This window comes from Heteronotia binoei, chromosome 8 (assembly GCF_032191835.1).
Source record: "Heteronotia binoei isolate CCM8104 ecotype False Entrance Well chromosome 8, APGP_CSIRO_Hbin_v1, whole genome shotgun sequence".
Taxonomy (NCBI): domain Eukaryota; kingdom Metazoa; phylum Chordata; class Lepidosauria; order Squamata; family Gekkonidae; genus Heteronotia; species Heteronotia binoei.
In genome coordinates, this window is record NC_083230.1 from 132,085,339 (window position 1) to 132,110,566 (window position 25,228).

The 25,228-nt window shown below is 55.4% G+C and overlaps 1 protein-coding gene across 1 annotated transcript in view; it reads left to right on the forward strand.

The window, feature by feature from the left end:
• Window positions 1-25,090, forward strand: part of SHANK3 (SH3 and multiple ankyrin repeat domains 3) — a 613,814-nt gene extending 588,724 nt beyond the window's left edge. Inside the window, 1 exon segment of the mRNA XM_060246058.1 lies at window positions 24,369-25,090. Within this exon segment, the coding sequence (XP_060102041.1) occupies window positions 24,369-24,912 (544 nt within the window). The 3' untranslated portion in view covers window positions 24,913-25,090.
• Window positions 25,091-25,228: the final 138 nt, after the last annotated feature.

A 25,228-nucleotide genomic window follows, 5' to 3' on the forward strand; every position in this document is an offset into this window, starting at 1 on the left:
ACATTTTGCTTTGACTGAAGTTGGCAGAGGCAGGTCCATGTAGAGCCTTTTGTAGCAGTCTAGCCTGTAAGTTAATGAAGGATGGGTCAGCAGGGCCAGGCTGGGTGTCTGCCATAAGTAAGCCAGCTTCCTGACTACATGGAGCTAGGGGGGGCGGAATTCACTTCATGCTGCCACAGACGGCTGTTTCTCCTGAGGGCCAGGATCCAGAAAGATTCCCAGATTCCTCACAGAGCCTTTCATCAAACGTTGAGACCCTTGATAGTAGGAAGGACATCTAGGTTTATAAGATTATGCACAGAGTGGAGAGAGTGGGCTAACAGGAATTGTTCTCCCTCTCCCAAAATACTAGAATCCCAGGGCATACAATGAAACTCATGGACAGTAGATTCAGGACGGACAAATACTTCTAGACAGCTATAAAAGGCAATTAGACAGATTCATCCAGGACAGGTTATTAGCCATGATGACTCAAGGGGACCTCCGCATTCAGAGACCGTCAGCCTCTGAATCCCAGAGCCAGAAGGGGAAAACCCCAGGCTCTATATCCTATTGTTGGAACTCCAGAAGAACTGGTTGGCCACAGACAGGATGCTGGACTAGACGAACCACTGGTCAGATCCAGCAGGACTCTTCTGATGTTTTATGAAGGCTATGGCCCTTATGCCCTGTTGTTGACTCTCCAGAGGAACTGGTTGGCCACTATGTGAGACAGGATGCTGAACTAGATGGACCCTCACTAGTCTGATCCAGCAGGACTCTTCTGATGTTCTTCTCAGGGGAAGGCATCGGCCTCTCTGCCCTGTTGTTGTCCCTCCAGGGGAACTGTGTGAGACAGGAGGCTGGACTAGATGGACCCTCCCTGGTCTGATCCAGCAGGGCTCTTCTGATGTTCTTCTCAGGGGAAGGCATCGGCCTCTCTGCCCTGTTGTTGTCCCTCCAGGGGAACTGGTTGGCCACTGTGTAAGGCTGGATGCTGGACTAGATGGACCCTCACTGGTCTTATGACATTCCCCTTTGAAACAGCCTCCCTCCCCCCCCCCCCCAGTGTGCCCTCCATGTCATCTGGATTCAGCTTTGGTTTCTTCTTCCTCAGCCACCAGACGACCACCACCACATTCAGAAGGTGGCTTGTTGCAGTAAGGTAGAGCAGGGCCTTCCCCAGGTATTGATGCCCTCTTTCTCCAAAGCTTTGCACAGTCTCGTGGAGGGCCCTTCTGCAGATACCAAGCAGCAGGAGGAAGATCTCAGAGCCTTGGCCCCCTGTCCCCAGTGCCCCTTCAGGTGCCGAAGTGCCACTTTCCCTGCCTCTTCTGTGCCCAAGGCTGCTCCAGCCGCACCATCTGTGACCCTGAGAAGGCAGGTCGGTCTTGCCGAGCTCTCTTCCTTGCCCTGGAATGTGGGGGCCAAGAGGGCTGTGTGGGAAGGGCAGGCCTCCTCTGGCCCCAATTCTCAGCGGCTGCACTGAGAACGAGCCTGTTCGGTGGCCTGGGGTTGTTGCTTCTCCGTAGGGGACCGTGCTTGAGCCAGGGTTTCATTTGGCTCTGACTCCACACCTCACAAGGTTGACCCCCTGACCCACAACAGAGAGATCATTTGAAGGCAACTTCTGTATGTAAAAAAGCGAGAGGAGATTTATGCGTGTGTTTGTATGTCTATATATATATATATATATATTATATATCTGGTCATGTGCTGTTTGGAAAACCGACCCCTGCTTTGTATCCTTACAGATCGGAAAGAGAGAGTGAAGAGAAATAAGCCTATTAGGCCTTTAGCTCCTAGGGTAAAGCTTCCTCTTTCTCTACAAACTCATCAATTAATTCTGTTCCAGTCAAAGAGCCTAACGTGTGCTGGGGGGGGGGCGCTTCCAGCCGCTGCGGTTAACAACACCCCGCTTCCTTGTAGGCTGTGATGTTGCCCTTGCCTCCTGTGAGATGCTCAGGACCAGGCCACACAAAACCAGGCTGGCATTTCCATGCCGAAATCTGGGGGCACTCAGGCGAGGGCCGGGCCAGGCGCACAGAAGCGGAGAAGGCCTCTTGCGAGCACGCTGCTGGTTCTGTGCCCAGGGGAAGCAGGGAGGAGAGTTCTTGGGCATGAAGACTGGTGGTGCGAATGCTCCAGGGCAAAGGGAAAGGCCCTGGCAGCCTCCACAAAGTTCAGGCTAAGACTGGAGGTGGTGAGTCTCATTCCCTCCAGTTGTGCGGAATTGATTGGTGTGTTCACAGAACCGGGCACCCCCATTCCTGGCAGTGCCCATAAGTCAGCCTGGGGAGGTCAAGTTGTACTCCCACCCAAGACCTATTGGCCTCTATTCAGGCCCCCTCCTGGCTTTCTCTGCCCCTGATGCTTTGCAGGCAGCTGGGAAAGAAAAGAAGATCCCTTTGGGGACAGGCGAGGGGAGCCAGGCCTTGTGTTCCGCTGCTGGAGCAGAGAGCAAGAGACGACGGATTGTGAGGGCGGGGGGTGGGGTGTCCTCCCTCTAGCCTTCCATTGCTGCTGGAAGCCCAGGATGCCGCTGGAGGCCTGTCCTTTTCTCCAGAGCCCTCTCTGTCAGCTCCAGAAGAGTCCAGATGCCACTGGGGAAACGGTCATCATACTGTAGTAACCCTTCTGCAGAGACGGCTCTATCAGGGAGTCCCGGAAGAACCACGGGGCCCTTCCGCATTCATTCGCAGAGGCATTTTCTCTGAGCCTTGGGGTGATCCAAGTTTTGCCTTCTCTCGAGCCCAAGCCTCTTTTCGCATTGCAAGAACTTTACTGACGTGGCTCACGAAACCTCTCCGGTTGGGAGCTGGCCTCGTGCCTTTCTCCCTGGCCCTGAGCGTGCCTCGTTGGGAGGGCAGAAGCGGCCCATGAAGGGCTCTCCCCCACCTCCTCCATTCCTCATCAGGTTGAGGAGGACAAAGCCTTTCCTGCCTCCTCGGGTAGGAAAGCAGGAAGGGGCAGAGGGGAGGGAGAGAGCACTGTGCTGCTGTGGGATTCCTTCCTGCTCGTGGGGAAAGTGGGCACACAGCCTGTGGAGGGAGGAAAGCAGGAAAGGGCCAGAGCCAAATTAAGGGGAGGGGTCTTTTGTGGGAGGAGGGGGAAATGTGCCTTTGGGACGCCATTCCACCCCCATAGCCTACAAGGATGCCGGGGCATTGTGGGCAACCACGCACAGCATGCATCGGCTACAACCTCGCAAACCGTGGCAGCTTCATTCCATCGGCCGCTAACCTCAGCCTAGTCCCCGCTCACTCCCCTCATCGCTGTGCCCAGCAGACAGCAGGGCGTGGCCCGTGGCTCTTGCATGCTTGTGGGGGGAGGGGCAGCAGCAGCCCTGCGCTCCCTGGGAGTCTGCGGTCCAGACGTTGTGCCCCTGAGAGATGGCTTCCCTTTTTGCCAAGGGTCCCAAGTCCCAAACCGGCACTTCTCTGCAAGAGAAACACGCTTTGTAGTGGAAAGTGACTCTTTCCTGCCCAGCTCTGAATGGAGTCCCGCCTTACAGCCCACTCCTGCAGTTGTCATCTTGACACTGGACTGTTTCTGTTGCGACACTGGGGGGGGGGGGGGCGGGGGGAGGTGGCAACCTCCCTGCAAATAGATGAGTCAGAAAAGAGCCCAAGATTCAAGCTGAGCTCCCAGTTGGGCGGACGTGTGTCCAAATGAGAAGCAGAAAAGAGCAAGGGCCCCGCAGCCCCCTAAAGAGGAACAAATGTGGCGTGAGGGGAGCTTTTGTGAAGAAGTGAGCAATGACTCGCGAAACTGCCACAACTTTTGTTCATCTCGCACGTGCTCCTGGACTCTGGCTCTTGGCTGCTGCTACGGACAGGCTCACGTGGCCACTCGTCTTGGTTCAGATTGGGAAGGTCTTTCACATCCCTTGAGCTAGCTGAAGCCAGCTGCTGTCAGGTGGGAATGGGGGGAGACTTCGCCTCCAGCAGGATTAGGCCCCTCCAGTCTGAATCCTTTCCCTCTCCTGCTTTGCACCCCGGAGAGCACAACCCAGCTGTGGTTTTCCTCCTGCAAGGCCAGAATGCCAGAGACGGTGGTTGAGATGCTCCCCTACCCAAAAATGGAAGGACCCTTTTGCCAGCCAGAGAAGGTAGAGGAGGGGGTGTGGTTCAGGAGAGCCAGTTTGGTGTAGTGGTTAAGTGCGCGGACTCTTATCTGGGAGAACCGGGTTTGATTCCCCACTCCTCCACTTGCAGCTGCTGAAATGGCCTTGGGTCAGCCAGAGCTCTCGCAAGAGTTGTCCTTGAAAGGGTAGCTTCTGGGAGAGCTCTTTCAGCACTACCCACCTCACAGGGTGGATCTGAGCGCCAGTTTGGTGTAGTGGTTAAGTGCGCGGACTCTTATCTGGGAGAACCGGGTTTGATTCCCCACTCCTCCACTTGTACCTGCTAGCATGGCCTTGGGTCAGCCAGAGCTCTCTCATCTGGGAGAACCGGGTTTGATTCCCCACTCCTTCACTTGCACCTGCTGGAATGGCCTTGGGTCAGCCAGAGCTCTCTTATCTGGGAGAACTGGTTTTGATTCCCCCCTCCTCCACCTGCACCTGCTGGAATGGCCTTGGGTCAGCCAGAGCTCTCTTATCTGGGAGAACCGGGTTTGATTCCCCACTCCTCCACCTGCACCTCCTGGAATGGCCTTGGGTCAGCCAGAGCTCTCTTATCTGGGAGAACTGGGTTTGATTCCCCACTCTTCCACCTGCACCTGCTGGAATGGCCTTGGGTCAGCCAGAGCTCTCTTATCTGGGAGAATCGGGTTGGATTCCCCACTCCTCCACTTGCACCTGCTGGAATGGCCTTGGGTCAGCCAGAGCTCTCTTATCTGGGAGAACCGGGTTTGATTCCCCCCTCCTCCACCTGCACCTGCTGGAATGGCCTTGGGTCAGCCAGAGCTCTCTTATCTGGGAGAACCGGGTTTGATTCCCCCCTCCTCCACCTGCACCTGCTGGAATGGCCTTGGGTCAGCCAGAGCTCTCTTATCTGGGAGAACCGGGTTTGATTCCCCACTCCTCTACTTGCACCTGCTGGAATGGCCTTGGGTCAGCCAGAGCTCTCTTATCTGGGAGAACCGGGTTTGATTCCCCCCTCTTCCACCTGCACCTGCTGGAATGGCCTTGGGTCAGCCAGAGCTCTGGCAGAGGTTGTCCTTGAAAGGGAAGCTGCTGTGAGAGCCCTCTCGGCCCCACCCACCTCACAGGGTGTCTGTTGTGGGGGAGGAAGGAAAGGAGATTGAGACCGCTCTGAGACTCTTTGGAGTGTAGGGCGGGCTATAAATCCAATATCTTCTGCAAAGGCTGGAGATGCCAGGGGAGAGGGGTTGCTTTCTCAGCCCACGGGCAGGGCAAGACGAGGCACCGATGGGCTCAGAAGTTGGGCGCAGCACAGCATTGGTCCAACCCCCCTCCGTCAGACACAGGTAGGAATGGAGATCCCTGAGTCTTCATATCCCGGTCAGAAGGCAGCAGAGGCGTTGCAGAGGGCGGGTGTGGAGGCCCTGTGCAGAGGAGGGGTCTCCATTCCTACTTGTGTCTGAGGAAGGCAACTTAGACCCTCGAAAGCTCCCACTCTGGACACTTGGGGGGTCTTTCAGGTGCTGCTGGACTCAAATCCGGTTGTTTTGCCGGTGGGCTTGCTCCGGAAGTGCACCTTGGTGGCCATTTCTTTCTGGCCTCAAGCAGGAAGAAGAGCCTTGTTTGCAGTGTGTGGGCCTCTTCAGCTGAGGGGGCTTGGCCAGTGCCCGAGGTACAGAGGGAGCAGCCGCGGCCTTGCGTGGATCAGGGCCGAGCAGAGGTCCAGAGGAGGGGGAGGCCTCGGCAGAAGGCAGAGGCCTCCTCAAGCAGGGATGGACATCTCTCAGTCCACTGCTGTCTGCTTTCCCTGTGATGCCATTGAAAAGTGGGCAAACATAGGTCCAAGGTGGAAGCGCTGGTCCCTCCTTCTGAGAACTGGAGCTTCTCTGAAACTTGGACTTTGGGCTCCCCGTGTCTAAGGAGGACTGCTTCGTGCCGGAAGGAGGCGTGCAGCCTTGTCTGACTTGCCTTGGGCTTGTACACAGAGGCAGCTGCTGTTCCAGAGTGAGTAGAAGCCCCCTCCAGTTTGCAGCTCTTTCCCCAGGTTGACTCTCTCACGGGCACACGGGCAGCTCTTGGGCCTTTTGCTCTAACCTTTGGCTCTGCAGGCGTAGAGAAGCTGGCATGCTGGGAATGCTTATTTGGGGAGCGGGGAGCAGGGGCCGCGTCAACTCGCAACGCACCATAGCCATTCCTTCCAGCACCATTCCCCAGAGACCCTCTTCCCCTTCCTCCACCTTTGAGGAGTAGGAGATGTCCCCCATTGCTTTGCTGCAGGCTTTGGCTGTGGGGGTTATGAATGTCCCGTTTCTTCTCGCAGATCAGGATTGTGGCTGCAAGAATGCTGAACTGGCCAGAGCTGAGCTGCCTCCCAGAATCCTTGGGTGCCCGTGGCCTGGAACACCATCCCCAGGGGCTGCCCCCTCGAGCTCCTCCCCTCGGCAGAAAGAAATGAAGGGGGAGGAGGGTCTGTGGTGGTCAGAGGCACACCTGGGCAGGTGGGCTATCCAGGCAGGGGAGGGGTCCACCCTGGGGTCCAAGGCTGCTGCCCCCCTCCCGGCCTTTTGGAGGCGGTCCCGGCCAGGCGGTGGTTTCTGGGAGCCAGAGCGGCTCCAGCCAGGCTCGTGACGACGACGACAACGTCTGTTCCTTTTTCTCACTGTTGCTCCTGGTGCCTTGGACTGATGCTAACATTTCTCTCATTGCCTCTCTTCCTGCTCCCTCATCTGCATGTCTCCGCTGCTCTGTCTAGATCCGCCTCAGGCCTCAGGAGGGTGGGCGAGTTGTGTAAGTGAGCATCTTCCATTCTCATAGCAACCCCGGCTCCTCCCTCCCCCCCTCCGTCTTGACTGTGCCGCTGCCGCCGCTTCAGCTGTTGTGTGTGCTTGAGCTGCGCTCTGGGGCTGCAGGGAGGGGGAGGGGCGGTGCTTGCTGTTCAGTGTGGCTCTGTCCCCCTCCTGCCCCTCTGTGCCCCCAGCATGTCTGTCTCCCTGTCTCGTGATGTTCTGTGCCTCGGAGTCCCAGGAGGAAGCTCCCCCCCACCCGCGTCTGCAGAAGACCCAGCCCCGAGAGGGAACCTTCAGGGGTCTTGGGCACCAGGGTCTCGGTTCCAGGGAGAGGCAGGCGATCGGCTGGTGGGTGGGGGTCTCTGGCCCGTTCAGCTAGAAGAGGCTGCTCTGTGGGTCAGGGCTTGGATCAGATCCATCCTGCAGTGGCCATCTGAGGCCCAGGAAGATGAGCTCCCTTAAGCTAAAAAGTCACGGCTTGCTGGGGGTGCCACCCAAAGCCGATCTGCTTTGAGCCACTGGAGAGCCCTCTCTGTCCTCTGAGGGTGGGTTTTGAAGAGGGCAGGCTCACCCAGAGGTGGGGCATTTGATGGGGCCCACTGCCAGCGATAAGAACATCAGAGAAGCCCTGTTGGATCAGGCCCATGGCCCATCCATTCCAACACTCTGCGTCACATAAGAACATAAGAGAAGCCCTGTTGGATCAGGCCAGTGGCCCCTCCAGTCCAACACTCTGTGTCACATAAGAACATAAGAGAAGCCCTGTTGGATCAGGCCAGTGGCCCATCCAGTCCAACACTCTGTGTCACATAAGAACATAAGAGAAGCCCTGTTGGATCAGGCCAGTGGCCCATCCAGTCCAACACTCTGTGTCACATAAGAGAAGCCATGTTGGATCAGGCCAGTGGCCCCTCCAGTCCAACACTCTGTGTCACATAAGAACATAAGAGAAGCCCTGTTGGATCAGGCCAATGGCCCCTCCAGTCCAACACTCTGTGTCACATAAGAGAAGCCATGTTGGATCAGGCCAGTGGCCCATCCAGTCCAACACTCTGTGTCACATAAGAGAAGCCATGTTGGATCAGGCCAGTGCCCCCTCCAGTCCAACACTCTGTGTCACATAAGAACATAAGAGAAGCCATGTTGGATCAGGCCCATGGCCCACCCAATCCAACACTCTGTGTCACATAAGAACATAAGAGAAGCCCTGTTGGATCAGGACAATGGCCCATCCAGTCCAACACTCTGTGTCACATAAGAACATAAGAGAAGCCCTGTTGGATCAGGCCAGTGGCCCATCCAGTCCAACACTCTGTGTCACATAAGAGAAGCCCTGTTGGATCAGGCCAATGGCCCCTCCAGTCCAACACTCTGTGTCACATAAGAGAAGCCATGTTGGATCAGGCCAGTGGCCCATCCAGTCCAACACTCTGTGTCACATAAGAGAAGCCATGTTGGATCAGGCCAGTGGCCCCTCCAGTCCAACACTCTGTGTCACATAAGAACATAAGAGAAGCCATGTTAGATCAGGCCAATGGCCCCTCCAGTCCAACACTCTGTGTCACATAAGAACATAAGAGAAGCCCTGTTGGATCAGGCCAGTGGCCCATCCAGTCCAACACTCTGTGTCACATAAGAGAAGCCCTGTTGGATCAGGCCAATGGCCCCTCCAGTCCAACACTCTGTGTCACATAAGAGAAGCCATGTTGGATCAGGCCAGTGGCCCATCCAGTCCAACACTCTGTGTCACATAAGAGAAGCCATGTTGGATCAGGCCAGTGGCCCCTCCAGTCCAACACTCTGTGTCACATAAGAACATAAGAGAAGCCATGTTGGATCAGGCCAGTGGCCCATCCAGTCCAACACTCTGTGTCACATACGAACATCAGAGAAGCCATGTTGGATCAGGCCAATGGCCCATCCAGTCCAACACTCTGTGTCACATAAGAACATAAGAGAAGCCCTGTTGGATCAGGCCCATGGCCCACCCAGTCCAACACTCTGTGTCACATAAGAACATAAGAGAAGCCATGTTAGATCAGGCCAATGGCCCCTCCAGTCCAACACTCTGTGTCACATAAGAACATAAGAGAAGCCATGTTGGATCAGGCCAGTGGCCCCTCCAGTCCAACACTCTGTGTCACATAAGAACATAAGAGAAGCCATGTTGGATCAGGCCAGTGGCCCATCCAGTCCAACACTCTGTGTCACATACGAACATCAGAGAAGCCATGTTGGATCAGGCCAATGGCCCATCCAGTCCAACACTCTGTGTCACATAAGAACATAAGAGAAGCCCTGTTGGATCAGGCCAGTGGCCCATCCAGTCCAACACTCTGTGTCACATAAGAACATAAGAGAAGCCCTGTTGGATCAGGCATATGGTCCCTCCAGTCCAACATTCTGTGTCACATAAGAACATAAGAGAAGCTATGTTGGATCAGGCCCATGTCCCCTCCAGTCCAACACTCTGTGTCACATAAGAGAAGCCATGTTGGATCAGGCCAGTGACCCCTCCAGTCCAACACTCTGTGTCACAGAAGAACATAAGAGAAGCCCTGTTGGATCAGGCCAATGGCCCCTCCAGTCCAACACTCTGTGTCACATAAGAACATAAGAGAAGCCATGTTGGATCAGGCCCATGTCCCCTCCAGTCCAACACTCTGTGTCACATAAGAACATAAGAGAAGCCATGTTGGATCAGGCCAATGGCCCCTCTAGTCCAACACTCTGTGTCACATAAGAACATAAGAAAAGCCATGTTGGATCAGGCCCATGGCCCCTCCAGTCCAACACTCTGTGTCACATAAGAACATAAGAGAAGCCATGTTGGATCAGGCCAATGGCCCCTCCAGTCCAACACTCTGTGTCACATAAGAACATAAGAGAAGCCATGTTGGATCAGGCCAATGGCCCCTCCAGTCCGACACTCTGTGTCACATAAGAACATAAGAGAAGCCATGTTGGATCAGGCCAATGGCCCCTCCAGTCCAACACTCTGTGTCACATAAGAACATAAGAGAAGCCATGTTGGATCAGGCCCATGGCCCCTCCAGTCCAACACTCTGTGTCACATAAGAACATAAGAGAAGCCATGTTGGATCAGGCCCATGGCCCCTCCAGTCCAACACTCTGTGTCACATAAGAACATAAGAAAAGCCATGTTGGATCAGGCCCATGGCCCCTCCAGTCCAACACTCTGTGTCACATAAGAACACAAGAGAAGCCGTGTTGGATCAGGCCCATGGCCCACCCAGTCCAACACTCTGTGTCATACAGTGGCCAAAAGCCCAGGTGCCACCAGGAAGTTCATCAGTGGGGCCAGGACACTAGAAGCCCTCCCACTGTTGTCCCTCCCAAGCACCAAGAAGACAGAGCATCACTGCCCCAGACACAGGAACATAAGAAGAGCCATATTGAATCAGGCTAGTGGCCCATCCAGTCCAACACTCTGGGTCACACAGTGGCCAAATATATATATATATATATACACACACACACACACTGTGGCTAATAGCCACTGATGGACCTCTGCTCCATATTTTTATCTGACCCCCTCTTGAAGCTGGCTATGCTTGTAGCCGCCACCACCGCCTGTGGCAGTGAATTCCACATGTTAATCACCCTTTGGGTGAAGAAGTACTTCCTTTTATCTGTTTTAACATGACTGCTCAGCAATTTCATCAAATGCCCACGAGTTCTTGTATTGTGAGAAAGGGATAAAAGTACTTCTTTCTCTACTTTCTCCATCCCATGTATTATCTTTTAAACCTCTATCATGTCACCTCTCAGTCAACATTTCTCCAGCTAAAGAGCCCCAAGCATTTTAACCTTTCTTCATAGGGAAAGTGTTCCAACCCTTTAATCATTCTAGTTGCCCTTTTCTGGACTTTCTCCAATGCTATAATATCCTTTTTGAGGTGCGGTGACCAGAACTGCACACAGTATTCCAAATGAGACCGCACCATCGATTTATACAGGGGCATTATGATACTGGCTGATGTGTTTTCAATTCCCTTCCTAATAATTCCCAGCATGGTGTTGGTCTTTTTTCTTGCAAACGCACACTGTCTTGACATTTTCAGTGAGTTATCTACCACGACCCCAAGATCTCTCTCTTGGTCAGTCTCTGCCAGTTCACACCCCATCAACTTGTATTGGTAGCTGCGATTCTTGGCCCCAATGTGCATTACTTTGCACTTGGCCACATTGAACCACATCTGCCACGTTGACGCCCACTCACCCAGCCTCAACAGATCCCTTTGGAGTTCCTCACAATCCTCTCTGTTTCTCACCACCCTAACAATTTAGTGTCATCCACAAACTTGGCCACTTCACTGCTCACTCCCAACTCCAAATCATTTATGAACAAGTTAAAGAGCAGGGGAACCAGTACAGATCACACACCCCACCACACACACACCCCTCCTCTGGCCCCTGCCTGGGTAGTTTGCCCTCCCCAGGGGCTTGCAAGCACTCCGATGCCTTTCCTGAGGCAAGAAACAAAAGGACCCTTCAGACACTGAACCCAGGGCCCCCTGTGCCTCAGCAGAAATCAGGTCGGAAGAAAGCCTGCTTTTTGAAAGCAGCCTTGGGGTGCCCCCCCCCCGGATGTGCTCCTGCTAAGCCTGCTTGCATGCATGGGGGCATACCTACAGATGGATTTCAGGCCATCCCAAGACCCCCAGGCTGAGGTTATGGTGATGCTCTAGGGAGGGGCGAGCTTGTAAGTATCAGAAGAGCCTTGCTGGGTCAGACAAGTGAAAGTCCATCCTGTCCAGTCTCCTGTCTCACATAGTGGCCAGCCAGTTCCCCTGGAGGGCCAACAACAGGGCAGAGAGGCCGAGGCTTTTCCCTAAGAACATCAGAAGAGACCTGCTGGGTCAGACCAGTGAGGGTCCATCTATTCCAGCCTCCTGTCTCGCACAGTGGCCAGCCAGTTCCTCTTTCCCTGCTGGTCAGACCAGGGAGGGTCCCTCTAGCCCAGCCTCCTGTCTCACACAGTTCCTCTGGAGGGCCAACAACAGGGCAGAGAGGCCGAGGCCTTCCCCTGAGAAGAACATCAGAAGAGCCCTGCTGGGCCAGACCAGGGAGGGTCCATCCAGTCCAGCCTTCTGTCTCACACAGTTCCTCTGGAGGGCCAACCACAGGGCAGAGAGGCTGAGGCCTTCCCCTGAGAAGAACATCAGAAGAGCCCTGCTGGGCCAGACCAGGGAGGGTCCATCCAGTCCAGTCTTCTGTCTCACACAGTGGCCAGCCAGTTCTTCTGGAGGGCCAGGAACAGGGCAGAGGGGCCGAGGCCTTCATAAGAACATCAAGAGAGCCCTGCTGGGTCAGACCAGGGAAGGTCCATCTAGTCCAGCCTCCTATCTCACACAGTGGCCAACCAGTTCCTCTGTAGGGCCAACAATAGGGCAGAGAGGCCGAGGCCTTTCCCTAAGAAGAACATCAGAAGAGTCCTGCTGGATCAGACCAGTGAGGGTCCTTCTAGTCCAGCCTCCTGTCTCACAGATTAGCCAGCCAGTTCCTCTGGAGGGCCAACAACAGGGCAGAGAGGCTGATGCCTTCCCCAGAGAAGAACTTCAGAAGTGACCTGCTGGGTCAGACCAGAGAGGGTCCCTCTAGTCCAGCCTCCAGTCTCACACAGGGGCCAGCCAGTTCCTCTGGAGGGCCAGCAACAGGGCAGAGAGCCCGAGGTCTTCCCCTGAGAAGAACTTCAGAAGAGCCCTGCTGGGTCAGACCAGGGAGGGGCCATCCAGTCCAGCCTCCTGTCTCACACAGTGGCCAACCAGTTCCCCTGGAGGGCCAGCAAGAGAGCAGAGAGGCTGAGGCCTTCCCCTGATGTGGCTTCCTGGCACTGAGATTCAGGGGCTTAGTGCCTCTGAATGTGGAGATTCCCCTCAGTCTCCCTGCCTAGTGCCATGAAGGGGATCAGCTTATCCTCCAGGAATGTAAGTCTTGCAGTTCATTGGATATATACCCCCCCCTCCCGGCCAATGCAGGCTCAGGGCCGCTCAAAATTCATAATTACAAAAACAACATCAGTATAAAACATTAAGCTAAAATGTAAGTACAAGATGCTGATTAAATAAATAAACTGGTGGCATTAAGATAGTCTTAACAGACATCCTTCATATCTAGTGCCCCCGGCAGTGGCCTAGCAGCTGTTTCTTCCGGAGTGCTGTTGCAAACCTTCGCTCCCACCTGTCCTGCTGCACGAGACGGGCTCTCTCCTCTGTTGCCGCAGCCATTGGCAGCATGTGCTGCTTCTCCACCCCAGTGTCCCCTGCCTCTTCCCCGGGGCTGCCAATCCCCACCAGCTGCTGGCGGGGAACTTCTTTCCCTCATGTGCAGAGGGCGATGATGTCACCAGGAAGTGACGTATCACGTGGGGACACTCTAGCAATTCAGGGGGAACTGTGGTTTCACGTGGGACGCTCTAGCGATTTGGGGGGGGGGGATGCCGTAGAATTTTCCCCAAAATTACTGGAGCGTCCCCCAGGCAAAACCCTAGAGTTTCCCCCAAATTGCTAGAGCGTCCCAGTGTGATACATCACTTCCGGGCGACACCGTTGAGCTGCGTGCCACTGGCATGACAGAGCTCTTTGGGGGCACGAGCCCGCTGCGTGCCAGCGGATTGGGGCTCCCGAAACGAGGGGAAACCCTGCCCCCGGTGGGAGTGTGGGAAGCCTGCTCTTTCCACAGGACCCGGAAGTCAGCTGGACTCCTAGCAGGCCAGCAGGGAGGCAAGAGGGGTGTGCGTCTAGGCGGCCCTTGTGTGGCCTCCTCTTCCTCCTCCCAGGCTCCCTGGAAGCTCTGCAGCTGCGGCCTTCGTTCCCTCCCCTCCACCCTGGGGATCCTCTGTGTCTCGTGTGGCCCCTGGGCGTGTGGTTGGTGTCTCTGCAGTGCTGCTCCATCCCCAGTGCACCCATTGTGCCCGGCCCTTGAGCTTGGGGGTGAACGTGCTCTTGGCTGGCCTTTGTGTGCCGCAGCTCTCCGTGTGCTCTTTCTTCCATCCGTCTGAACATGACAGTGACCCTTGCAGGGCGGGGGGGGGGACCTTGCTTGGCCCTTCCGGCAGACACAGAGAGGAGCCTTTGCCCCCCCTCCCGGCATCTAGTGCAGAAAGGGAAATGTGGGCGGGGCAACAGGCAGAGCTAGGGTTGCCAATCCCCAGGTGGGGGCAGGGGATCCCCCGGTTTGGAGGCCCTCCCCCCGCTTCAGGGTCGTCAGAAAGCGGGGGGAGGGGAGGGAAATGTCCACTGGGAAGTCTATTATTCCCTATAGAGATTTATTCCCATAGAAAATCATGGAGAATTGATCTGCAGGTATCTGGGTCTCTGGGGGGGCTGTTTTTTGGGGTAGAGGCACCAAATTTTGAGTATAGCATCTAGTGCCTCTCCCCAAAATACCCCCCAAGTTTCAAAAAGATTGGACCAGGGGGTCCAATTCTATGAGCCCCAAAAGAAGGTGCCCCTATCCTTCATTATTTCCTATGGAAGGAAGGCATTGAAAAGGTGTGCCGTCCCTTTAAATGTGATGGCCAGAACTCCTTTTGGAGTTCAATTATGCTTATCACAGCCTTGATCTTGGCTCCACCCCTAATGTCTCCAGGCTCCACCCACAAAGTCCCCAGCTATTTCTTGAATTGCATTTGGCAAACCTAGGCAGAGCGAAGATTGCACCTCTCTGACTTCGACTCAGACATGCCTCCTCAGCCAGGGGGTGGAGCAGAATGAGCACCCATATTCTATTTCGAGCAAAGGAGGAGCTCCGTGTGATCCTGAGAGGACCATGAGGGGAGGGGGCTCGTTTGCAAAGAGTCACCCCACCAGATGGTCTGCCGTGGCATCCCCTCTCTCCCTGGGGGGCTGGGATAGCGCAGTAGGTATTGAGCCCCCCAGCAGTTCCTTTCGCCGTAAATACTGAAGAGGTGTGCCCGTAACACAGAGTCATTTTGTGCCAGTGAAAAGCTAGCTGCCCCGCTGTGGCTTCAGAAGGTCTCCAAACATCCCAAGGGAGAGACCCCTCCTCTTTCCTCTCCCAGAGCCCAAACAGAGAAGGTTTTTGTACTTCTCCACCTGTCCAAACGCAGCTCACTCCCATCAGGTTCAGTTTCTCTGGGCACCTGAAGCACAGGCTACATGTTTGGAGAGCCAGTTTGGTGTAGTGGTTAAGTGTGCAGACTCTTATCTGGGAGAACCAGATTTGATTCCCCACTCCTCCACATGCACCTGCTGGAATGGCCTTGGGTCAGCCATAGCTCTCTTATCTAGGAGAACCAGGTTTGATTCCCCCCACCTTCACTTGCAGCTGCTGGAATGGCCTTGGGTCAGCCAGAGGTCTCTTATCTGGGAGAACCAAGTTTGATTCCCCCCTCCTTCACTTGCAGCTGCTGGAATGTCCTTGGGTCAGCCAGAGCTCTCTTTTCTGGGAGAACCGGGTTTGATCCCCCCTCCTCCACTTGCAGTTGCTGGAATGGCCTTGGGTCAGCAAGAGCTCTCTTATCTGGGAGAACTGGGTTTGATTCCCCACTCCTGCACTTGCAGCTGCTGGAATGGCCTTGGGTCAGCCATAGCTCTCTTAACTGGGAGAACAGGGTTTGATTCCCCCCTCCTCCACTTGCAGCTGCTGGAATGGCCTTGGGTCAGCCAGAGCTCTTATCTGGGAGAACCGGGTTTGATTCCCCACTCCTCCACTTGCAGCTGGTGGAATGGCCTTTGGTCAGCCAGAGCTCTCTTATCTGGGAGAACAGAGTTTGATTCCCCAGTCCTCCACTTGCATCTTCTGGAATGGCCTTGGGTCAGCCATGGCTCTCTTATCTGGGAGAACCGGGTTTGATTCCCCACTCCTCCACTTGCAGCTGCTGGAATGGCCTTGGGTCAGCCAGAGCTCTCTTATCTGAGAGAACCGGGTTTGATTCCCCACTCCTCCACTTGCAGTTGCTGGAATGGCCTTGGGTCAGCCAGAGCTCTCTTATCTGAGAGAACCGGGTTTGATTCCCCACTCCTCCACTTGCAGCTTCTGGAATGGCCTTGGGTCAGCCAGAGCTATCTTATCTGGGAGAACCGGGTTTGATTCCCCAGTCCTCCACTTGCACCTGCTGGGATGGCCTTGGGTCAGCCATAGCTCTCTTATCTGGGAGAACCGGGTTTGATCCCCCCTCCTCCACTTGCAGTTGCTGGAATGGCCTTGGGTCAGCCAGAGCTCTCTTATCTGGGAGAACTGGGTTTGATCCGCCCTCCTCCACTTGCAGTTGCTGGAATGGCCTTGGATCAGCCATGGCTCTCTTATCTGGGAGAACCGGGTTTGATTCCCCACTCCTCCACTTGCAGCTGCTGGAATGGCCTTGGGTCAGCCAGAGCTCTCTTATCTGGGAGAACTGGGTTTGATTCCCCACTCCTCCACTTGCACCTGCTAGCATGGCCTTGGGTCAGCCAGAGCTCTGGCAGAGTTTGTCCTTGAAAGGGCAGCTGCTGTGAGTGCCCTCTGCAGCCCCACCCACCTCACAGGGTGTCTGTTGTGGGGGAGGAAAGGAAAGGAGATTGTGAGCCGCTCTGAGACTCTTTGGAGTGGAGGGCGGGATATAAATCCTATATCTTCATCTACCTCACAGGCTGTCTGTTGTGGGGGAGGAAGGGAAAGGAGATTGTGAGCCGCTCTGAGACTCTTCGGAGCGGAAGGCGGGATATAAATCCAATATCTTCATCTACCTCACAGGGTGTCTGTTGTGGGGGTGGAAGGGAAAGGAGATTGTGAGCCGCTCTGAGACTCTTCGGAGTGGAAGGCAGGATATAAATCCAATATCATCATCTTCTTCTCTTGTAGTCAGTTATTGAACTGGGGCAGATCATGCTCTTGGAACGGTCTCAGAAGCATTCAGGGAGACTCTGCTTGGGTAAAGGGGTACCACGAGGGAGTCTTACAGCTCCCCCGCCTCTCCCCCAGGAACATGGTGGGTAGGCTGCCCTGGGCTCACATGAGCCTGCGGACAGAGCCCTAGCAGAAGCTCCAGAGGCCTCCCAGCGCAAGAGACGAGGAGGAACCACTCCCAAGGGCTTGCTCATGATCCTCATCCTCCCAAGTGACCTTTGGATGACGTTGACGGGGGACAGTCTCATGCTGCTTTTTGGGAAGGCCTGCACTCCGGGGGGTCCTGCCACAAGCCCCGGCAGGAGCAATTCTGCTCAGTCTTTGCGATGAACACCAGGGGGGAGACGTCATGGCTTCGCTCATGTCGAGTTCAAGCCAGACCCCGTGACGGGCATCCGTGCCGATCTTCCACAGTCCTGCGAGGCAAGGAATGAAGGCAGAGGTGGCCTGTTCCCCAGCACCCCTTGGCTCTCCGAGATCACAGAGAAAGTAATATGGACACTTCCCAGAGCATCTCTGCTGGACAAATTCACAAGGATGTGCATTTTTTTCCTTCAGTACAAGTCAAAGTGTTTGGCGGAGAGGGGGTGGTGGTGTTCAGTAGAAAAATCACAAGCAGACAGAGTTATGAACACAAGAGAAGCCATGTTGGATCAGGCCAATGGTCCATCCAGTCCAACACTCTGTGTCACACAGTGGCCAAAAACATCAAGTGCCATCAGGAGGTCCATCAGTGGGGCCAGGATACTAGAAGCCCTTCCACAGCTGTCCCCCAAGCACCAACAAGACAGAGCATCACTGCCCCAGACAGAGTTTCAACAATACGCTGTGGCTAATAGCCCCTGATGGACCTCTGCTCCATATTTTAATCCAGTCCCCTCTTCAAGCCGTCTATGCTTGCAGCTGCCGCCACCTCCTGTGGCAGTGAGTTCCACGTGTTAATCCCCCTTTGGGTGAAGAAGGACTTCCTTTTATCCCTTCTAACCCGACTGCTCAGCAATTTCATTAAATGCCCACGAGTTCTCGTATTGTGAGAAAGGGAGAAAAGTACTTCTTTCTCTGCCTTCTCTATTGAATAGAGTTGAATAGGCCCCTCCCTCAAGTTCCCCCCCTTTAAATTCCAGCCCCCTCCCTCCCCCCTTTTGGCAGGAAGAGGTGAGGGCAGGGGAAGCAAGTGGGGCACCTCCCCCCCAGGGCCAGGCTCTTCCCAGAGCTGCTGGATGCCTGCAGGGCGGACTGCTCTCCCTTTGTGGCCTGAGACAAGCTTTCCTTTCCACGGATGTTCTGGCGTGCAGCTGGCAGCTTCTTCCTCCTCAGCACCTGAGCCCCCCAGGCTGTCCTCCAGTGGGGCTTCTGTCCCTCGAGGCTGCCAGGGAGACTTGGGGGTGGGGGTGGGGCTAAGAGGTGGCCAGTGCTTAGAGGAGCTTTGCCAATGCACAGCCCAGTCCTCTCCGCCCAGGGCTGGCCATGATCACAGTTAGTGAAGAAGAACTGCAGATTTATACCCTGCCCTTCTCTCTGAATCAGAGACTCGGAGCGGCTCACAATCTCCTTTATCTTCCGATACCCTGTGAGGTGGGTGGAGCTGAGAGAGCTCTTACAGCAGCTGCCCTTCAAGGACAACTGCGAGAGCTACAGCTGACCCAAGGTCGTTCCAGCAGTTGCAAGTGGAGGAGTGGGGAATCAACCCCGGTTCTCCCAGATAAGAGAGCTCTGGCTGACCCAAGGCCATTCCAGCAGCTGCAAGTGGAGGAGTGGGGAATCAAACCTGGTTCTCCCAGATAAGATAGACATGGCTGACCCAAGGCCGTTGCTGCAGCTGCAAGTGGAGGAGTGGGGAATCAAAGCCGGTTCTCCCAGATAAGATAGCTATGGCTGACCCGAGGCCATTCCAGCAGCTGCAAGTGGAGGAGTGGGAAATCAAACCCGGTTCTCCCAGATAATAGAGCCATGGCTGACCCAAGGCCATTCCAGCAGCTGCAAGTGGAGGACTGGGGAATCAAACCCGGTTCTCCCAGATAAGAGAGCTATGGCTGACCCATGGCCATTCCAGCAGGTGTAAGTGGAGGATTGGGGAATCAAACCTGGTTCTCCCAGATAAGAGAGCTATGGCTAACCCATGGCCATTCCAGCAGCTGCAAGTGGAGGAGTGGGGAAAAAAACCCAGCTCTCCCAGATAAGAGCTCTGGCTGACCCAAGGCCATTCCAGCTGGTGCAAATGGAGGAGGGGGGAATCAAACCCGGTTCTCCCAGTTAAGAGAGCTATGGCTGACCCAAGGCCATTCCAGCAGGTGCGAATGGAGGAGTGGGGAATCATACCCGGTTCTCCCAGATAAGAGAGCTCTGGCTGACCCAAGGCCATTCCAGCAGCTGCAAGTGAAGGAGGGGGGAGTCAAACCCGGTTCTTCCAGATAAGAGAGCTCTGGCTAACCCCAGGCCATTCCAGCAGCTGCAAGTGGAGGAGGGGGGAATCAAACCCGGTTCTCCCAGTTAAGAGAGCTCTGGCTGACCCAAGGCCATTCCAGCAGGTGCGAACGGAGGAGTGGGGAATCATACACGGTTCTCCCAGATAAGAGAGCTCTGGCTGACCCAAGGCCATTCCAGCGTGTGCAAGTGGAGGAGTGAGGAATCCAACCCGGTTCTCCCAGATAAGAGAGCTCTGGCTGACCCAAGGCCATTCCAGCAGGTGCAAGCGGAGGAGTGGGGAATCAAACCCGGTTCTCCCAGATAAGAGAGCTCTGGCTGACCCAAGGCCATTCCAGCGTGTGCAAGTGGAGGAGTGGGGAATTAAACCCAGTTCTCCCAGATAAGAGTCCGCGCACTTCATCACTGCACCAAACTGGCTCTAGCAGCCTAGCAGAGGGAAGTAGCTCTTTGGCCCTGTCAGAGCTGCCCAAAGGATAACCCTCCCCCGCCCAGCCACCTGCCCACATACACCGTCCCTCTCTTGGGTGCTCTTGCTGCTGAGTTGCTTGGCCCTGGCACTTGGCAGCACACGGCCAGTGGGCCCCTCAGGATAGCCGGGCAACTCCTTGCCCGTCTCTTTTGTGGCTCTTCTTGCCTGAACGCTGTCTCCATGGCATGTGCCCCCCCTTAGCTGTGGCCCTTCCTGACTATTCAGGCTGCCCTGGATTGGCACGGCTCCGCATCTTGGCAGAGAGGCCAAGGGCAATGGTTGGCCAAGGCTTTCACAGCCGTAGTTCATTAGCTGTTGTAGATTTCCCAGGCTGTCTGGCCATGGTCTTGGCATTGTGAGACCTGACGTTTTGCCAGCAGCTGTGACTGGCCTCTTCAGAGCTCTAACACAGAAAACCTCTGAGGAGGCCAGGCACAGCTGCTGGCGAAACGGCAGGTGCTACTATGCCAAGACGACAGCCAGACAGCCGGAAAATCTACAACAACTAAGGGATGGAGGGGAGGAGCAGGTGCTTGACGAGACGCTTTCTTGTAGGTGTTAAAGGATGCACCCAACCAGTCTCTGCTCCTTGACTACAAGGATGAACTACAGGAATTCCTGAGGGAGGGAGGCAGGCAGATGTCTTGGGCAGTTTGTTGTGGGGGGCAGGAAGAAGAGTGCCTGTTTGGAAGAAGCCTAGGGCCTATCCCTGCTGGCTCAGCTCAGACGTCCCACCTCCTTTCTCAAGGGGTCCCTGGACAGCCCTCCTGAAGGGGCTCTTGCCCCCATTCTCCCAGGAACCACTTTGGAGGCTGAGCAGGCGGGTTCTTGCCTTCCTCCTTGGCGCTTCCTTGGCCTGTCCTTCAACTGGAGCCAAGGCCCTTTTGTACTGGAAAGAGGAGGCCAGGCTTAAGGTCCAGAGATGCCAGCTGGCTCTCTGGCCTGCGTCATGTCACTGGGGAAGGCCAAGAGCTTTTGCTTTCCCACTCAGTGCTTGCCACTTGTGGCTTGGGAATTTCCAGGACATTGGGGAGGGGGTGCCTGAGAAGGACAGAGCTTGGCAGGGATATGATGCAAGAGAGTCCGTCCTCTGAAGCTGCCCTGGTCTCCAAGGGGAACTAATCGCTGCAGTCCAGAGATTAGTTGTGAATTGTAGAGAACTCCAGCCACAACCTGGAGGCTGGTAACCCCAGTCCGGCTTCAGGCTAGTGGTCCAGATTAGAGATATTCCTTTGAGCTCCCCCTCCCCCCAAGAAGAAGCCTCAGCATAGGTGGGAGGGAGCACCCTTCTGATTCCCTTGGGACATAAAAGAAGTCATGTTGGATCAGGCCAGTGGCCCCTCCAGTCCAACACTCTGTGTCACACAAGAACATAAGAGAAGCCATGTTGGATCAGGCCAATGGCCCCTCCAGTCCAACACTCTGTGTCACATAAGAACATAAGAGAAGCCATGTTGGATCAGGCCAATGGCCCCTCCAGTCCAACACTCTGTGTCACATAAGAACATAAGAGAAGCCATGTTGGATCAGGCCAGTGGCCCCTCCAGTCCAACACACTGTGTCACATAAGAACATAAGAGAAGCCCTGTTGGATCAGGCCAATAGTCCCTCCAGTCCAACACTCTGTGTCACATAAGAACAGAAGAGAAGCCATGTTGGATCAGGCCAATAGTCCCTCCAGTCCAACACTCTGTGTCACATAAGAACATAAGAGAAGCCATGTTGGATCAGGCCAGTGGCCCCTCCAGTCCAACACACTGTGTCACATAAGAACATAAGAGAAGCCCTGTTGGATCAGGCCAATAGTCCCTCCAGTCCAACACTCTGTCACATAAGAACAGAAGAGAAGCCATGTTGGATCAGGCCAGTGGCCCACCCAGTCCAACACTTTGTGTCACATAAGGACATAAGAGAAGCCGTGTTGGATCAGGCCAATGGCCCATCCAGTCCAACACTCTGTGTCACATAAGGACATAAGAGAAGCCCTGTTGGATCAGGCCAATGGCCCATCCAATCCAACACTCTGTGTCACATAAGGTCATAAGGGAAGTCATACTGGATCAGGCCAGTGGCCCATCCAGTCCAACACTGTGTCACACAGCGGCCAAAAAACCCAGGCGCTATCAAGAGAACATAAAAACATAAGAGAAGCCATGTTAGATCAGGCCAATGGCCCATTCAGTCCAACACTCTGTGTCACATAAGAACAGAAGAGAAGCCATGTTAGATCAGGCCAATGGCCCATCCAGTCCATCACTCTGTATCACACAGTGGCCAAAAATTTTTTTATATATATCAATGGGGCCAGGACACTAGACGCCCTCCCACTGTTGCCCCCCCCCAAGCACCAAGAATACAGAGCATCACTGCCCCAGACATAAGAACATAAGGGAAGCCATGTTGGACCAGGCCAATGGGCCATCCAGTCCAACACTCTGTGTCACACAGGGGCCAAAAAACCAGGCACCATCAGGAGGTCCATCAGTGGGGCCAGGACACTAGAAGCCCTCTCACTGTGCCCCCCCCCAAGCACCAAGAAACAGAGCATCCCTGCCCCATACTGAAGAGTTTGGGACCCCTTAGAAGCACTGCCTGGGGGAGTGATCCCGGGGCTTACAAGAAGACTCCTGTCTGCCAGGTACACCCCCACAGCATCCCCCCACAAGAGAGGACAGCCAATGGGCCTGGCTGGTTCCAGTGGAGAGGTGCAGCTGGCCGAGGAGCCAGCCCTGGCAAAGTGGGGGGGGGGGCTCGTTGCTGTCTCTTCTCAGGGGAAGGGGGGCCCCAGAGGCTCTCCAAGTGTGAGCCCTCAAACTAGGTTTAGAGGCCCTCCCCCCACTTCAGGGTCATCAAAAAGTGGGAGGGGGGAGGGCAGTGTCTGCTGGGCACTCCATTATTCCCTGTGAAGACCGATTCCTATAGGATATAGTGGAGAATTGATCCGTGGGCATCTGGTGCTTTGAGGGGCTGTCCTTTGAGGCAGAGGCACCAAATTTTCAGCACAGCATCTGCTGCGTCTCCTTAAAATACTCTCCAAGTGTCAAAAAGATTGGACCAAGAGGTCCAATTCAATGAGCCCCCAAAGGGGGTGCCCCTATCCATTATTTCCAATGGAGGGAAGGCATTTGAAAGGTGTGCGGTCCCTTTAAATGTGATGGCCAGAACTCCCTTTGACGTTCAATGATACTTGTCACACCCTTGCTCCTGGCTCCACCCCCAATGTCTCCTGGCTCCACCCCCCAAAGTTCCCCGATATTTCTTGAATTGGACCTAGCAACCCTACCTCAAACTTATCCGAGCATTGAGCAGCTGGGACTAGTCGGACTTTTGGACTGCCTGCCTACAGGGCTGACACATAGAAACCCCCCTCCCCAACAGGGCAAGCGATGCCTCCGGGCTCTAGTTCTTTTGCTGCCTGCTTATGTCAAAACCACCCCCTTTCCCCAGGACTGGTACAAGCGGGTGGCTGAGGGATGCGACCCACAAGCCCAGCAAGCAGCTCTGCGAATCAAGGCTGTCAGCCCCAAGACCCCCTCGCCGTTCGGCCAAAGCCCGGGATGTAGCCAGTCCTCCTGGAGCTTACAGAAAGCCCTGTAAGAAGAGCCCTGTGAGCTTTTGGAGGATTGGCTACATCAGGGTGTGTGTGGCCTAATATGCAAAGGAGTTCCTGCTACAAAAGAAGCCCTGGATGGATGGATGGATGGATGGATGGATGGATGGATGGATGGATATCTTTTTTGTTGCAGGAACTCCTTTGCATATTAGGCCACACATCCCTGATGTAGCCAATCCTCCTGGAGCTTACAGAAAGCCCTGTAAGAAGAGCCCTGTGAGCTCTTGTAGGATTGGCTACATCAGGGTATGTGTGGCCTAATATGCAAAGGAGTTCCTGCTACAAAAGAAGCCATGGATGGATGGATATATAGATAGCTTTTTTGTTGCAGGAACTCTTTTGCATAACAGGCCACACTCCCCTGATGTAACCAATCCTCCTGGAGTTTACAGAAGGCCCTGCAAGAAGAGCCCTGGAAGCTCTTGGAGGGTTGGCTACATCAGGGCTGTGTGGCCTAATATGCAAAGGAGCTCCTGCTAGAATTCCACTCCAGCTGGCTGCTTCCCCACAAGGGGAGGCCTGGGCCTCTGTGCCCAGTGTGTGGGCAGGATGCTGGGGTTCCGTTGGCCAGCTTCCAGGTGGTGGCTGCAGATCTCCTGGAATTACAGTGGAACGCCAGGCTGCAGAAATCAGCCCCCCTGGAGAAAATGGCAACTTTGTACATCACTGGGCTCCCTCACTTCCCCAGGATCTAGCCCCAAACTCTCCAGGAATTCCCCACCCCACTGTTTGCAGCCCTAGATGGACCACTGGCCTGAACCCGCAGGGTTCTCCCTCTTCCTTGGGGAGAGCATCCCATTTGATCTGATCGTTTTTGCAAGGAAACAGAAGCTCTTGTGTCAGGAGGCGGGGGTCTCAGATCGAAAAGCCAGGGCCTTCACCGCTGAACAGTCTGCTGGGTGCGGCACTAGACCAGAGGAGACAGTGAGGAGGGATGCTCACGTGTGCTGTTTTCTCTGGGAACTGGCCATCCTGGAGGTGAAGGAGCATCAGCTGCACAACCACAAGACCTCCCCCCCCCCCGTTCCTGTGCAGGTTGTGTGTTCGTGTGGGTGTGTCCCCCCCTGCCCAAGACTTTCTCTGACCACTGCTTGTGCTTCCTTTCTCTCTCCCCGCCCCACTCTCTCTCCACAGACTTTTCAGTAGTTTAGGAGAACTGAGCACCATTTCCCAGCGGAGCTCCGGCACCACCTACACCGTGCGTCCCGGAAGCCGCTACCCTGTAACCCGCCGCACCCCCAGCCCGGTGAAGCCCACCCTGGATCGGACAGACCCGCTCAGCACCATGCGGCCCTACGGGCTCACCCCGCCCACCATCCTCAAATCTTCCAGCCTCTCCATCCCCCACGAGCCCAAGGAGGTGCGCTTTGTGGTGAGGAGTGTGAGCGCCCGTAGCCGGTCCCCTTCGCCCTCGCCCTCCCCGGGACCCCCCCTGCACACCCTCCACCCCCCTCGGCCCTTCACGCAGAAGCCCCTGCACCTGTGGAACAAGTACGACGTCGGGGACTGGCTGGAAAGCATCAACCTCGTCGAGCACCGGGACAAGTTTGAGGACAACGAGATCGAGGGCACCCACCTGCCCGCCCTGACTAAGGAGGACTTTGTGGAGCTGGGGGTGACGCGGGTTGGGCACCGCATGAACATTGAGCGGGCTCTCAAGCCACTGGTCGACAGCTGACCGTTCTGGGCGGCCCTGGGGGGCTTTTCCGGGGCCGACTCGCTCACGGGCGGGGGGCCACGTCTCCTAGACTAGGAAACAGGAACCCTTCGGATTCTCTTTCTACTCTGACCACTGCACTGAAGGGCGGGGAGTGGGTGAGGACCCCCCTCCCTTTCCCCCTCTCTCTCTCCCTCCCTCCCCCCCTCCCACGGGCACCTGGCCTCCCTCTCGGGAAACAGGACGTTGCATGGAATCTCCCCCCTCCCTCCCTCGCCTCTCTCTCTCCCAGGAAGGGCGACCCGCATCTCACCGGACGTGTCCTTCCGCCAGAGAG